Below are 16,771 nucleotides of genomic sequence, written 5' to 3'. Positions count from 1 at the left end.
ATACAATGACATTAAAACTCTAAATAAATGAGAAGTTGCCTGTATTAATAAGAGAACATGTTGGAACCTTTTTTCTCCTACAGTAAAATATTTTGGTAACGTTTTAGATTAATATGTGGCTTTTATTTGCTTATAGCTAAGTTTTTATGACATTAAAGGATGTGGTTTTTTGTCAACTCTCTGTGGAGCTTTGTTTACTTGCACAAGTCAGCTTTGTATCTCAGATGCTTTCTACCTGGGAAGACTTCTCAGGAGCGCAAAGTGCCTGTTGCCACTGCGGAGCTGTCTGCTGAGGGCATGGACCGGGGTGCACACACAGCACTGCCTCGCCGGAAGGGCTGTGGGGCTGGGACTGGAGAACTCACTTCATTTCTCCTAGGATCTGCAATGCAGAGAGCAGCTTTCAGCCTTACAGTTTGTTCAAGGAATAGATTTGTTCCTTTTTTCCCCCCAGGGGCAGAGGAGAAGATTTTGGAAGATTTCCGGAAAACCCACAGCTCTGATGCCCCTGACTTCCAGCTGCAGGCCATGATTCAGGCAGCAGGGAAGCTGGTGCTGATTGATAAACTGCTCCCTAAGCTGATTGCAGGTGGCCACAAAGTGCTCATCTTCTCCCAGATGGTGCGCTGCCTTGATATCCTGGAAGATTATCTCATCCAGAGAAGGTGAGACATGTCAAGGCTGTGTGTCCAGTGCTGTGGACACCTCCTTTTCTTTGGTACTTTTGTGACTCATTCAAAGACTGTGCTTTTACAACAACAAAGTATTTAAAAAGGGAGAAAAGGAATCTCTTCTTAAAGATTCACTAAACTAAATATATGACCAAGTATATCCAAGTTTAACTCCAGTATGAATCTCATAGCCTATAATGTAGAGCCTTTGCTTTGCTTAAAATGAATATTCTACATGCTTACTTATATTCTCCCTAGTTGGAAGAAACAATTCAAACATCATTAGACAAGGTTAAGAAAATAATGTGTTTACTTTTTTTGTTTTGCTTAATGATGAGACAGATACTTCTTGGAAAGCTTCCCTGTGTATCAGGTTACTAAAAGAGCATGGTCTGACAACTCACAGAAAAATAATTGGGGGTTGTTTTACGTCCTTTTCCAGCAAACCCTCCAAGGTATTATGAAACACTAGCTATTTATTTTCTTGTTCACACTCCTGTAATTTCTTGAACTTAAATCCATTACTCATGAAGGTGAAAGGCCTGCAGTGTTACTTGGGTTCCGTGTGGGTACTGCATTTATTATACATTACGTGCTCTGCCTTACATTTCCAGCCCTTGGGATACAGCAGTGATCCGAAGATGATAAATGGATTTTAAAAACTCTTAATGATAGAAGACTTTTCAAGATCATAGAAACTTTTAGCCTAGTTATTGCTAAGTTTAAAGGAAATTTTTATGTTCATAAAGTTATAGCCATCTTAGTTGTCTTAAATGTTCTTAGTCCTTAAAGATTCTGTTTGCTCTTACAACATGTAAACCTGTAGAAAGTATTAAATAACAAATTTAGCTATGGGATATGCTGACATTTAATGTTACATAAATAATTCTCTGAAATCAGATTACACAATAAAAAATTTTCTCTCTGAGCCCTAGGTTTTTTAGGTAAAGAATTAAGATGTATAATTTTCCTTTGAGGAAGTTGTAACAAATAAATCAAAACTAGTAGTTTCATATTTTATAATTCACTTTGGACTAGGAACCCACTGTCAGAGCACTTGCCTTTAAAAAAAAAAAAAAGACATTATTTATTTATTTATTTATAGGGGGGAAGGGAAGGAGAAAGAGGGAGAGAAACATCATGTGTGGTTGCCTCTTGCGCGCCCCCACTGGGGGCCTGGCCTGTGACCCAGGCATGTGCCCTGACTGGGAATCAAACCATGATCCTTTGGTTCGCAGACCCGCGCTCAATCCACTGAGCTGCACCAGCCAGGGCTGGAACAGTTGCTTCTCACAGATGTATTATCTTTCTCTTCGAACTATACAACAGCTCCTAATTGGCTGTTTGTTTTTTTTCTAAAGAACCCCCCCCAAAATGACTAACAGTATAATTAACACACTTTGACTAAGTACAGGTATCTTTATTTAGTTCCCTTTATGATGTTTTTATTTATTATTTATTGCTTATTTTGTCTTCAAATTACTGAGGTGTTAATGGTTTCTTTTGTAAATATGGGCACATATAGCACCATCAGCTGCAGACTTGGGCGTTTATCTTTTTAGTCTTTTATTCTTTGTTCGTGCATATATTTAGTTTTGTTTTTTATTTATTTAAATATTCTACGTTCTGCTTTGTAACTCACATTTTTATTTAACATATTGTGACACTTTTCTTTATAATTATTTTCCTACAACACAGTTTTGGTGAACTATGTGACATTCTGTCTTATAATTTGTTTTCAGTTTTGCAGCATTTCAAGGAACTCTGAATATCTCTTTATATCCATTGTGAATGTTACCAGTTATTTCCTTAGAATAAATTCTAATGTACATTTTTTAAAGCATTTGGTACATATTTTTAAAATCCCTGTAGAAAGATATTTAAATTATGGTCCCTTATTTTAGTTTATATTTCAGATTAATGAGAGTTAATTTTCTTCGTATTATATTATCTATTCATATTTCTTTTTTTTGTGGTTTGTGTATCCAGTTCTTTCTCCACTTTCTGTTGCTCTTTGTCTTTTTTGTCTATTACTTTGTAAGAATTGTTTCATTACTTAAGAATATGGTGCATTTACTTCCCCAGTATTATTTTTGACTTTTTGCTTATGGTTGTGGGTTTTTGTATGTTTATTTTATTTTTAGAAGTTTTTAATTTTATAGTAGTCAAATATCTCAGTCTTAAAACATCATTTAAATAAATTTAAGTGCTTAAATTAATATGATTAAAAAGGCTTCTCTCACCTAACCATTGCAATCATATAAATATTATGAAGTTGTTTTTTTTTTATGGTTTCTTTACCCCCATAGCATATAACATAGTTCTTCTGGGCCTGATTATCATCATTACTTTTCAGTGTTTTATTTTCATTAAAGTTACGCATGCACATAACTTAAGCAGCCAAATTATTCTATTAGACTTATGAAAAATTGCATTTTCTAATTTACTTCCCCCCCCCCCCGGCCCCTGAGTTTTCCCACTCCCAGAAACAGTTTAAACTCCTTAGTTATTTCATTTGGTACTTGTAGCTATATCTAAATAATGTTAGTAGTTATAATTTATTTATTTTTCCAGTTTTAGGTATCTGTTTTCACTGTGTAAAATGAGTATTTATCTCTCAGTGCCCATCATAAACACCCATGTGCCACCTCCTGTCCTGTCTTCCCACTGTGCCACATAATACTTACGATTAAATTAATGTGTAGTGTTCAGTATGGCCTCTGTAAATGCTAAATTCTAGCTTAGTCATGTAGTATCCTGTCATTTCTTTATTGCAGGGTTTTTATTTTCCCTGAAACTAAAAATTATCTTTTCACTGAATTGCTTATTTTTCTGTATAGTGGTTATAATTCACCTGCAGAGTTTACCCTGGTTGTCTAAATCTCCCCTTGTTGCGTTCAGGCACATCATTTCCATTTCCCAGGGTTCGTCTCTCCTGAGGTCTTCTAACGTGCTCCTCTCCGTCCAGTTGCCCTTCCCGCCTAGCACCCAGCTGTCATCTGTGATCTCCCACCCTTCATCATGCTGCTGACAAGTTTCTTTCCACTTGAATCAAGTCTCCTTTTTGGTGGACCCCATGTACTTCTTCTAGGAGCTTCTGAGAAAGGGTGAATGATGAATGAATTTTGAGACTTTGAAATGTTTGTAGTCTACTATCATACTTTGGCTAGGTTTGAGATTCTAAGTTAGAAATCATTTTCCCACAGAATTTTGAAGGGTTAGTCTGTTGTCGTCTAGTCTCCAGGTTTGCTGTTTAGAAGTTCAAAGTTTTTCTGATTCCCAGTCTGTATATGTGACTTACTTTTCCTGTTTAGAAGCTTTGATGTATCCTCTGGCCCAGTGCTGTGAAGTTTTACAGTGAACTAGTTTTTTTGTATGGCGTTGATCCAATTGGATGCTATGTAGTTTTTTCACATCTGAAATCTAATTTCTTCAGCTCTGGGGAATTTTCTTGAATTTTATCTTTCATTATTTTGTTTTGTTTTATCTTTGTGGAACTTCTGAATTGATAACCTGATTTTCTATTTTCTCTTTATTCATCTCGTTATATTTTGCTGTATCTTCTGATAGAAGTTTTTTACTCTCTTCCAACTTTAATCCTAGTTTTTCTTTCTATATTTTTAGTTTCCCAGACCATTTTCTTCTCAAATTTTCAGCTTTTATAGCATTTAAATGGTTACTTGTGTTTCATAGATGTAGTGTTTTCTTTTGTCTTTCTGAAATTAATCATGGTAGATTCGGTTTTTTTTCTTCTTGCAGTTTTCTTCCAGTCAGAATTTTCGTTTTTGTTTGTTTATATCTCTATTCTTTATATTATGGGTTGGCTTTCTCTTTTTTTCAACACTTTAAAGTGTTACTCCACTGTGTTCTGACCCCCATGGTTTTTGATGGGAAGTTCTGTGGTCCTGAGTTGCTGGGGTTTTTTTGTATATAATGTGTTGATTTGCTCTATCTGGTGAGATACTCTTGATTTTTGATTCTCAGCAGTTTGACCGTGATGTGCCGAATTCATCCTGTGCAGAGTTCGCTGAGCTTCTTGAATATGTAAACAAACATCTTCAAATTTTAGAACATTTGGGTCACTATTTCTTCTATTTCTTTTTTCCTTTTTCTACAACCTGTTTCTTTTTAAGACCCCAATTACCTGTATGTTTGACCTCATGATACTGCCCCACAGGTCCTTAGGTCATCTTCCTCTTTCCCCCCAGTCCTTTTTCTTTGCTCTTGTTTTGATTTATCTGTTTTCAGGTTCTCTGACTCTTTTCTCTGTTCTTTCCTTCATGCTTATTAAGCCCCCATCCTTTATAGAGATTGTAATTTTAGTTCTGAGATTTTCATTTGTTCCTTAGTTTGATGTTTCTCTGCTGTGATTTCCTGTATATGCATTCACTGCATTCATTTCTTCACTTTCCTGAGCATAATTATAATAGCTGTTTTGAAGTTCATGTCTGATAATTACAACATTTTGGACTTGACATCTGTTGATTTTTTTCCCCCTTGAGAATGGGTCACACTTTTCCTGTTTCTTCATGTTACATAATTGTGGGTTTTTTCCCTGGACATCATGAATATTTTGTTGTGAAGATTCAGGATTCTGTTATATTGCTGTGTAGGTAACGTTGATAGGGTTTTGGGAGGCATTATAGGAGCCGTGACTCAAAAAGCACAGATTCTGTCCGTGTCTCTGGTGGGTAGCAGCTCCAGTCTCAGCTCAGACTGCTTCCAGTCTGCTCTAAGCGTGGCGAGTCAGGGGTCGAACAGGGATGTAGGAAGAGTTTACACCAGAGTTTGGGGTGCACTCTCTCTGTCTTTATTTTGTGGAGTTGTCGCTCACCTTCTGGCAGTCCTGGTTGCCCCAGATCCCTCCCCCTTGTGCCTCTGGTTAGAAAGACAGCAGCTTTTTTAATCAGATGGGTCGCTGCCCTGCTCCTCTGCCACCATGACTGTGGTGGCTTCTCCTTTGATCAAAACCACAAGTTTCTGTTCCTCTCCAAAGTCTGCCTGCTTTCCTTAACTCTCTAGTGCCCTACAAGAAGTTTTTCTGTTCATTTGTTTTGTTTTCTGTATTTCGTCTGGGCTCTGTGGTGTTATTTGCTGAGGGTTGCTGTGTTAGCACCTTGCCCCTCCATACCAGAAGCAGAGCCTCTGTTTCAGATCCAAGGCTTTCCTCCAGTGCCTGGCCTGAGCGATCAGATGGTGGGCACCATCCAGCTGATCGGAAGCTCTGTGTATGTGGGCCAGGCTTGCCGGCTCTGGGCCTCACTCTTCTTGTGTAAACACTATCCTTCTGGATGGACCATGTCCTTGGGAATCTCCTGTGTCAGTACTTTTGGATGTTTCTCTTCCTCTCTCCAGCCTAAAGGATGGGATTGTCCCTGGAGCTGACTATGGGAAAGCAAGTTGGAGAGAGGTAGGGAGGTCTCAGTATCTGTCTTTTCCCTTTTTTTCAGACTAGTACTTCTATCTTTAACTGTGATTGGTACCCCCCCCCCAGGGTAGAGAGAGGTACAGGGCTTTTGTTTTAACCCCCCAAGACTGGGGTGGGTAATCTATAGGCTGATACTCAACCAGTTCCCGGGTTTTTAGACTCTTTGCATCCCCATTTTCAGGAGTCCCCGGTGCCACCAGCATCTGATCCCTGTCGGTGTTCTGCAGTGTTGAATCAGGTTGCTGCTCACTTGGGATTCCGCTTTCTTTAAATTAAAGACCATTTTGCTGATTTTCCAGCTTCCAGAATTTTGTTATGATGTCTTCTGTTCTGCTTGTGGGTTTATTTGGGGGAGGGCATTATTACACAATAAAAAAAACTCCTTTTACTCTCATTTTACTAGAGGTTTAGGAAGACAGAAGAATTAAATGTGCATGTTAATTCATAATCTTTAATTGGGTTGCTTTGGGTTTTTGTGGAGGAGGGGTTTGTAACATGTAGGTCAACAATCCTATAATTTTGATAAATAGTATATAATGGGCATCTAATTTAGTTTATTTCCAAGTATGTCTAATTTTCTGTTTATTAAATAGTTCATCTTTTCCCCTACTCATCTAAAACACTATCCATAAAATATACTGAGATACAATATATGTTGGGTGTATCTCGAACCTTTATTCTTTTGATCAATATTTCTATCCTGTTGCTCATATATTATTGCAGATGAACTTCATAATTATTCTTTTTTAATCTCTTTCTGACTACTTTGGTCTCTCACTATGAAAAGTGTATATATATATGTTGTGTGTGTAATCACACACACATACACACACTTGCCCACCTGTGTTTTATCTATATATACATGTGTCCATTTGTTGGGATTTTGATTGGCTTTTACACATTTAGTAAAGTAGGATTGATGTCTTTGCAAAGTTGAAGAACATTTATTGAGATCTTTTATATGCACTGTTGATTGAGTGAATGTTTATAAAGCACCTACCTTGGGCTAGAACCTCTGTAGGTATTAGGGCAATGGTGGTCAAACCAGCACGGGCCCTGGTGTCATATTGTCAAGTCCTTCATATTTCTTACTGAGTTGAATCCTAAGTATTTCATGTGTTTATGGCTATTGTGAGTGGGAGTTTGTTCGCTTTGTTTGCCAGCTGGTTATTGCTGGGAGATGAGAAAGCCATCCATTTTCCTTTAGGCTTGGTGAGAACATTTCTTGTTGAGCCAGAACATATCATGGCACCCCTCCCTGCGCCCCAGGCAAAGCACACAGAGGTGTTCCAGAGTGCCACCTGCTTCTTGTTGATATTTGGCAGTGACTCAGAATTACAGATTGGTGAACTACATTAACTCCGAGGGCTTTTTTGTTCAAAATATAGTTGACGCAGAGGGGTTAATTGCTACAGTGGTGTTTGGTGTGGAAAATTTTATGATGTCCGATTTCTTCATTCAAACTTACTTGCCCTCAGGACTTCCTTTGTTCTTGAGCCCTGTTGCCTCTCCAGCTGTCATTTTGGTTTTCTTCCCATTTAATTTCATGCCATACTCTCATCCAGGGGTGAGGGCCTAGCCAAAGGGTCTGGCTCAGAAGTGAGGGGGGTAAGAAACAATTTTAAAAGAACTCAAATAATTGGATTTTTATTTTAGTTTTGTGTTCTTCGAGAGTACTCCCTCAAAACTGAACAAGTGATGGAAATGAGAATCGATGTTCCAATCATCCTGCACAATTTCCAAAACCGTTGTTATGTCATAGCTGGCAGTACACCATCTTAATTTTATGGTTTTTTTTCCCCTGGTTGATGGCTGAGCTGTAGCATCGCTATTCATTGACTTTTTTTTCCCTCCCTCCCAGAGCTATGCTAATTCCCTGCCTCACTCAGATCCAAGGACATCTCACTCCTCTCTGAGGGCTGGGGGTGTCTTGTCAAAGAACATTGAATCCTCTGTGCCTGTAGTGTTAATCGCTGGCATGTGTGATAGTGGGGGTGGTAGCAGCAATTGTTTCATTGTATCAGCCCTGTCTCCTGAGTCCAAATTCCATGTTTCCTCCACCATATCATGTAAATAAATGGCCAGCTGCTGTGCGAACCCACCCAGGTCAGGCCTCAGTGCCTTGATTTATTGAAATCACTTTGATACCTGTAGTTTCTTCTTTCATCTTCCACCAGAGCTATAGGTTTTCTAAGTTTACTGGTGTCTCTTATTTAACTTTCTCTTTTAAGTTCTTACGGAAATCTTTCTGTCCTGCTGCCCTGAAATGCAGGGTACAGTATGAAGGCCACACAGCAAACTGGTTAAGAGTGTGGATTTGAGTCGAATGGATCTGAGTTCAACTGGTTTACCAGCTGGTGACTAAGCAAGTTATTTCGCTTGTACGGGTTTAGTTGTACTTGTTGTTGTTGTCTCCCCAACTATGAAATGGGGACAATAGTAGCAAAACTGTCTCATAGGATTATTGTGAGAGTTAAATGTGATGACTGCAGTGCCTGGCACAGAGGTGGACACTTAAGTTGCTGTTAATATTGTTGCTGTGGCTGTTATTAATAATAATGATAGTTATATCTAATTGCTTCATAGTTTTGTAGAATTCAGAATATAACCTTAGCTTTTATCTCATGACACAAGATCTTCTTAGTCTGCCTTCATGGCAATCCTGTCTTCATCAGTCTTTTGGTTTTTTCCTACTGTAGTTTCATATGTTATTCTTAAATTTGTTACGTTAGAAGAAGAAAGGGAAAATCTACACCTGTAAATCCAGGAGAGCAGCTGTCCAGGTTGCTACAGTATTTTAACTTGCTGTTAGTTCACTGTAACTTTACAAAAGGTACACATATTTTCGGACATGGTTCTTTGCTGTCTGGCATATCCCATATGAGCCTGAGTGGGTCTGGTTTCTTTACGTGGATTTCCTTGGGTAGTTTCTTTATGTGAATTTTCCTTTTCCTCGGGGAAGTCAGGGTCATGTTGCCAAATTTGTTCTTCTGGAGTCATTCCCACACAGAGTCATCTACCCCTAGACGGCCTATCCTTATTCTCTTGCAAGTTATTTATCTGAAGTTTTAGAGATCAGATTTCCAACTCTGGGCTTCCAGTAAGATTGTCATCAGGATTCACCTTCTTGGCTGTTTGACATTGTCCTTTTCTCACAAGGTTGTTACTTCTACTTTACCAACCAGTTCTTACTTGGATGTCAAATTGGTCCCAGGTTGTGCACTCCCTTGTTAATTTGAGTTGTCAGGGGGTAAATAAGAAAAGAATAACACTCTCAGCAGCTGTCTAGGGTGCTGCAGCTTTTAACTCTGTTAATTACATGATCGCCATCATAAAGGTACTGTACTGGCTGTGTTTTCTAATTAGATAGACAGCAATGTGATCTCACAGCAGTTTCATTTCTTATTGTCTTTCCTTCTCCCCTCTCTTCTCCACCAGCTTTCCACCATTGTTTCTTAACTTTCCATGCAAGTGTATGCCTCCAGAAGGATATTCAGCTTTACTTCCTCACTTTCTTTTCAAATTTCTTTAGTTCCTTCCCACCCCCAACACAACACAAAACCTTTTCTGTGATTTATCCCCACTTGTTTGGCAGTAAACTTCCCAGAAGACCTTGGTTTCAGCTATAAACTTGGAGGTTTTGCTCTGTACCTCTAAAGCTTTGAGGAACTGTTGAGCCAGAAATGAACTGTTACAGCCCAGATATAAAGGGCCTGCCTGGCAGGTAGTCTTCTTCCCATTTTCACTTCACCAGACAGCAGCTACAGACTGATTTGAACTTGATTCCTTGTTATGAGCACTGCTGAAAGTAGGTGGTTGAGGGTTTTACTTGCTTTTCCTGGTCTTATGATTAGATTCAATGCAAGTAAAAAGTAGGAAGTAACTTGAGAAATTGCTTGGGCAGTGGGGATTGATATTTTTTATGTTTACAGTTCTTCTAGCCCTCCTTAGTTTGTGGCTGTTTTTTTTGTTTTGGTTTGATTTTTGTTTGTTTGGGGGGGTGCATTTTATAATACCTAGTTTTAGGTGTCTGCCCTGCTGCCTATGTAGAGGCTGGGTACTCCTTGTAGACTGCTGATATTTGGTCCAAATTTAGAAGTGAGGGATTTAAGGCCATCAGTCAGCAGCTTCCTGCGTTGTTTGCTGTTCTCCATTGAAGTCATGATTAACACCTGGGCTTTCGTTCGTTTGGGTCCCCTCAGATACACCTATGAGCGAATTGATGGGCGAGTACGGGGAAACCTGCGCCAGGCAGCCATCGACCGGTTCTGTAAGCCAGACTCAGACCGCTTTGTCTTTCTTCTGTGCACCCGAGCGGGAGGCCTGGGGATCAATCTCACAGCTGCTGATACCTGCATCATATTTGATTCAGACTGGAACCCACAAAATGACTTGCAGGTAACCATTAGGATGATTGCTGTTTGCCTTAGCCACCCCTGAATCCAAGAACATCATGACTGGGCCTGGCTTGTCTATAGAGTGTCTGCCATGCCCCATGCTTTGGTGTCAGCCAGGTGGCAGGCTTAGGGCCTCAGTGCAGGGGGGCAACTGAATGAAAAGTAAATGTCGCCCCTTCCCATTAATCAGAGATTGGTTCTTTCCTTTTACTTTAAATCAAATGGTATTTCATAGTCGTAGCCTCCAAATACAGAATAGAGCTGCTTCTTTCTTATTATTATTATCATCATCATCATCATCAGACATAAAGTTAGTAAGCTTGACTAATCCTGGATTCTGGAATTTTCAACATTTGGCTTGTTCATGAAATGGTCATATGTCATATACAGTTGGGGAGATAACTCAAAGGGGTGGGTAGGCTCCCTGGTGACAGAGGCATCCTCACCGGTACATTTGCTCTGCACTTAATGCAGAGTTTCTCTATGCCCTTTTCAGTGGATTTGCAGATTATATGATCTACTTTTAACCAAATTAAATAATGGTGGCTTTAAAAGATAATTGCAAAGACCAAAGTTATTACAGAGATTGAAGTTAACACAGTTCAAAAGCAAAAACATAAACAAACAAGAAAATGGGAGAGCTAACATTTCTGCCATCAACTTAGAGTTTAGAGGTCTTCATCAACTCTGCAAGTAAGAAACAATGACCAGATTGGACAGTAAGTCAGCCAAAGAGATTCTAACTTGTCAAGAAGATCATCTGGAATATAGCTTTATATCCATTACCATTAACAATGAACTTCATGCTACGTGTATCTTGGAATATGTGCTGATACTCAAGTGTGAGTAGAGGGTCAGGAGAGTCATAGCTGCCTCCCAACCTTTTTCATGACACAGAGACTGATGAAGGTAGTTTGGAGGCTGCTAGTTCACAAAACTGAGCAGGTGCCCCAGGGGGGGGGAGCAGGCAGAGGGAGCCAGGTCAGTGAGGGTGGGGGCTTCTTCCCTGGCCACCACCTTACAGGAGCCATTCTGCTTTGTCTTTTTCATTTAGTAAGTTTCCAACTAACATTTTATTTGAAGAAAGCACTCTACTAGTTTAAAAACCAGCCCTTTAAATTATTAAATTGGTGATAATTGACTAAAACTTGGGGGGGAGTCATTCATTGTAAACCAAATTGTGTGGCATTGTATCTGTAAACAAGGAAAAGTGTATGTTTTCTTTGCACTTAGTGCAAAGAAATAAACCAGAGTAAGAGGATCTGCATGATGGGCATTGGGTGCCCTGATTTAGAAAGTCATCTGGAAAGACTTTGTTGTTGTTGTTCAAGATTCTTAGAAGGGAAGGGAGGGAGAAAGAGAGGAAGAGAAACATCAATGTGAAAGAGAAACATTGATCCATTGCCTCTCCTAAGCATCCTGACTGGGAATTGAACTGGTGATCTTTTGCTTGGTGGGCTGATGCCCAACCAACTTAGCTATACCGGTCAGGGCTAGGAAGCCTTCTTGAAGATAATGACATCTGAGCAGAGACCTAAATGATGGGGAAGGATCTTAAGTAATGTCAGCGGAGTAATGTTTCAGACACAGCGAATAAAAGGTATAACCACTTAGGGCAGGCATGAGCCTAAGCACACCCCTGCCACAGGTGGGCCAGGCACTTGCTGGGCAGCATCAGTCCCACAGAAAGTGAGTCAGGTGTCTTTGGAGTACTCTCCTGCCTCTCTTTTCAACGTCCTCTCTTTTTCACTCCCCACTCCTTATCTTATGCTGCCCAAAAGCATCCTTTTCCATGGATGCAAAAGCATCTCCTCTCTCCTGTTCTCAGCCAGCTGTTGGCTGACATATTGATGCACTTCCCGAGCCCTAGACAGCAGGTCAGGCCCTGGAAAGCAGAGGTGCTCAGGAGTTTGGTTTGGGTGATTACACTGAATCACAAAGTTGAAATAGTGATTTTATGTTTGCGGGCGCATATCCATCCCATTTCTCAAAGACATTTTACATTTTAAGAGGGGATGGTACCTTTCCCCAAGGAATAAATCTGGTGGTAGAAATTTCAGATTCCCAGTGTAGGTCTGCAAAATGCAAGGCCACTTCACTTCCCAGTGCTCCCTGACTCATGCTGCAGAGAGCCCCCTTCCTCTTCTGCGTGAGGAGGTGGCCTGCATACGCAGACTTGTAGATCGGCAGGAGAAGTGTAAAAGTGCCGGGCCTGAAATAAAATGCTTGTGCATAGAAGCTGGGTTCAGGCATTATACCAGCACGCCAAAAGTGGTTGGGTTCTGGTGGCTCTGAAGTAGTTCTTTTTAACCTCCCAGATTATGCGGATTTTTCATTAAGAAACAAGTAGTATTTTAAAGCATTAAAGAAAATGTACTTTTTTAAATGTAGTAGAGCTAGTGATGTGAAAAAGCAGCGTAAGGGTCAAGAGAGGAATCAACATTATGCTTGGTTGTTTGTACCAGCTACTTGATTTTCACACAATTGTGAAGATACAGTGTAAGGTTTTGCCAAGTTCCGGACTTGAAAGTGACGGTGGTAAATTAAAGGCCTGAATTAGAAATCTCTCACTGTTGGGGCAACTACGTGCTCTCCTCCCCCTGTCTTCCCTCTGCAGTCACGGGTCCGAACACTACTTCTTGTCTCTCATGGGCCTTTGTTCACCTCAAACATATTAAAAACTAAATAAACTGGGCCCGCAAGTCATGCTGGCGCGTTAGAGCGCTATAATTTTCCCTGTGTGCGAGAGAAGCTCCACTGCCCCTGCTTGCTTACACTCCGAGGTTCCGTATTTGTACCCTGTTCGTGGGTTTTATTGGACTTCATCTCAGTTGCTGCCCTAGTTCTGAATGTTTCTCTCTTGACCACATTTTTTTGTGAGTTCTGATTAGAAAAATTAGGAATATGTGATTAACTGTTTAAAACTTGACTGCAAAATGACAAGTCTTCCAAATGTGACAGGACTCATCTTGATACTTTTCAGGTAAGTTACCTTTAGTAGTGAGTATGTCTGTCTCCTGATATCATTTAGCTGCTTGTGACAGTGGCCCCAAAACAAAGGTTTGTTTTCTTCAGTTAACAAGGAGTTTAGAGTTGTGTAGTCCAGAACTATTGAGGTGACTTCATAGTGTCATCAGAATCCCAGGTTCCTTCTGTCTTTCTGCTCCACCATCCTCAGTGAATGTGGTTTACATCCTCTTGGTTCCAAAATGGACCTTTTATGTCCTAGGCGGGAAGGTACAACGCTTTTTCCAGGAGAGCAAAACCTTCCCAGATATCCCCAGTAGACTTCTTCTACATCTCGCTGTCTACAGCTGTATTACATTGCCATCCCTGGGAGGCCGGAAGTGGTTTCAATTGAACACACTGCTGCCCCCTGCAAGAATCAGGGTTCTGGTAGTGAGGAAGAAAGGGAATTTGGATACCAAAGAGGTAATTAATAATGTCTGCAGAGCTCCCCTTATTAGACCTTTGCTCAGAACATTTCTTAAATTTCGTCTTGTAATTTACTCTCAGTAGTAGATGAGCCAGAAAAAGAAAATCATTGTCAGCATTTATGGCCACATGTTGTTGCTGCTTTAAGGATTTCATACCATAAACTACTTACCTTGATCCCTTCCTTTATTTACCAGAGTTATCCATCAGATCTTCCCCTAAGACTAAAGATTTACTACCACTAAAGATACAGAAAGAAAGCATGGCAACTAATTGCCATAGCCAAAGACTAAGCAACTTAGTGGTTCAATGATAGAAGACTGATTGATTAAACCATAATATAAAAGAATGGGAAATATTGCTGCAGACTTCTGAATGTAGTGTTGGATGGGAAAAAATAAGGTGGAAAAAGTGTGCATGGCATGCTAGCATTTATCTAAATAGGCTGTCTCTTCCCACTTCCCGCCAATGGAGAAATAAAACAATCAATCAGAACTTTATTTTTAAGTGGCTACATGTAAAGGGAGTGAGGGAACAGGATGGAAGTAACAGGGATAGAAGCTAGTTTTCCAAATATGTCTTTTCGTCTATTTGCCTTTGGAACAAACCATCTTAAGTATTTTATAGCATTATTTAAAATTAGGTCTGTAATCATCTTAAACTTTAAAAGTGTTGCAGAGTAACACTTTAATATGAACATTTTATAAAAACATAATATTTATTGAAACCAGGAAGTTATCATTGATAATCTATAGACCTTCATATTCCTTCGGTTTCCTACGAGTTTTCTTTGTCTGGTCTGGGATTCTCTCTAGGATCTTACATTTCCTTTGGAAGTCATGACTCCTTGGCCTGCTCCCATCTGTAACAGCTTCTGTCTTTCCTTATCTTTCATGACCTTGACACTTTTGAAGGATACTGACTAGCCCTTTTTTAGACTGTCTCAAATTGTGTTTGCTTGATGTTTTCTTCTGATCACATTTTGAAGTTATGCATTTTGGGCAAGACTATCATAGAAGTGATGTTATGACCTTTTCTGTGTATATGGAGGAACATGATATCAGTTTGTCTTATTTGTGATGTTAACCTTGATTACTGCTTGAGTGGGATCTGCTAGGTTTCTCCACTGTAAAGTACCTCGTTTTACCTGTAAAATTAATGTCTTGGGCGGAGATAATTTGAGATTCTAAACCCATTTCTCGTATGTTTGCCTGTTGATTTTATTAGCATCCATCAATAGTTTTGCCTTCATAATTATTATGGTGTTTGGCTAATGGTAGTTTTCTGTTTCAGTCATTCCTTCTGTACTTATAACTGGGAGTCTACTATAAAGAGCAGTTGACCTTTGCCCATCATTTCTTTATAGCAGTATGGACTCAAGGATGTTCATTTTATTTTGTGGGTCATGATTTATTCCTCTCATTTTTTTTCATGCTCATATTTGGTCATTTGGAGGTCTGGTCCTTCAGATTGGCTCCTGTGTCGTTTTAGAGGTTCCCATTGGTTTTTGAGCACTTTTCTTACTTTCTAGCACTACAAGATGTTCATGTTCATGTTCCATTTTTCCTGCCATAGCCATGGAATCGACCATTTCTCCAAGGGTCCCTGATTCCTTTTATTTAAAAAAGGCATGTAGAAACTAAGTTTTAGCTACTAGGCATGCCTATTGCTACCTGGAGTATTATTGCTTCTAGATTCTTCGAGCAGACAGACCTAGGAAATACATGTATGTGTCCTAACACAAACACTCATACCACACATCTATATTTAATCCGTTTGTGTCCATCCATCGTGAGGTTTCTGATTCCAGTCCAACACCACAGAATTCTTTGTAGTCTTCCTGTCTTCTTTACTTGTAACTCGTTTCCCTGGCTGTGAGAAGCCTGGATCTCATTATTATAACAAACTATATTTATCGTGTTCAATCCTAGTAAACACATAAGAATACTAGTTTCAGAATTGCTCACCCACATTCTGTGGAAAGGAAATTTACCAACCTATAATATCAGACTTGAGTGTTTTTTGTGGTAATTAGTCTTAGAGTACCTAATCAAAACACCATTTTCCAAAGTTACTGGGTCTGCTTTTTTTCTTTTCCACCCCCTTCATTGTGGTTAAATTAATGTAGGTTGAAGTAAATTCCTGAAATTCTAAAGCAGAACGAAACAGTTGAATCTGTCTGTATATCAAGTAAACAGCATAATCTCAAGAGAGAAGGTATTTCAAATGTTTATATTTAATAATTTTTATATTGTCATTTTGATATAATTTTAGTTTGCAACTCCTGTATACCCTTTGTCCATATTCACCAACTGTTCACAGCTCGCCCTGTTGGCTTTCCTAGTTCTGCCCTTTCGGGCCCTCTCCTCTGTCTGAGTGCATACACAGACATGCACACGCGCGCGTGCACACACCATTTGTTGTATGAACCATTGAGGGTAAGGTGCCTCTTAAGTGCTTTGGTGTGTATTTCCCAAGTGCTAGGACATTCTCTTATGTAAACACAGTTCAGTTCTCAGAATCAGGAAATGAGAATACTGTCCTCAGTCCATAGTCTATATTCAAATTTTGCCATTTCACTCACTATCCTTTTTATTCCCTCTAAGATCCAATCCAGGATCACCCATTGCATAAAGTTCTCATGTCTCTTTAGTTTCCTTTATTGTGAATCAGTTCCTCGATTTTTCTTTTGTTTTTATGACCTTGATGTTTTTGAAGAGTATACAGGCCTGTTGTTTCATAGATTGTCCCGCAGTTTATGTTTGTGTCCCCTCCGGACTGGATTCAGGTATAGTGATACCAGTGAAGTGACATGCCCTTCTCAGTCTATCACAGTGAGA

The 16,771-nt window shown here is 39.6% G+C and overlaps 1 protein-coding gene across 3 annotated transcripts in view; it reads left to right on the top strand.

Annotated features, from left to right (window-relative positions):
* CHD6 (chromodomain helicase DNA binding protein 6) overlaps nt 1-16,771 on the top strand; it is a 172,369-nt gene that overhangs the window by 96,607 nt on the left and 58,991 nt on the right. For all 3 annotated transcript variants that reach the window (XM_037164551.2, XM_053671404.1, XM_053671403.1), the window contains 2 exons: nt 455-665; nt 10,302-10,497. In XM_037164551.2, coding sequence (XP_037020446.2) covers nt 455-665; nt 10,302-10,497 — 407 coding nt within the window. The remainder of the gene's footprint in view (nt 1-454; nt 666-10,301; nt 10,498-16,771) is intronic.

This window comes from Artibeus jamaicensis, unplaced genomic scaffold, assembly GCF_021234435.1.
Source record: "Artibeus jamaicensis isolate MK-2021 breed Jamaican fruit bat unplaced genomic scaffold, CSHL_Jam_final contig_685, whole genome shotgun sequence".
Classification (NCBI taxonomy): Eukaryota; Metazoa; Chordata; class Mammalia; order Chiroptera; family Phyllostomidae; genus Artibeus; species Artibeus jamaicensis.
Note: the sequence above shows the minus strand (reverse complement) of the source record. Positions and strands in the feature narration are given on the sequence as shown.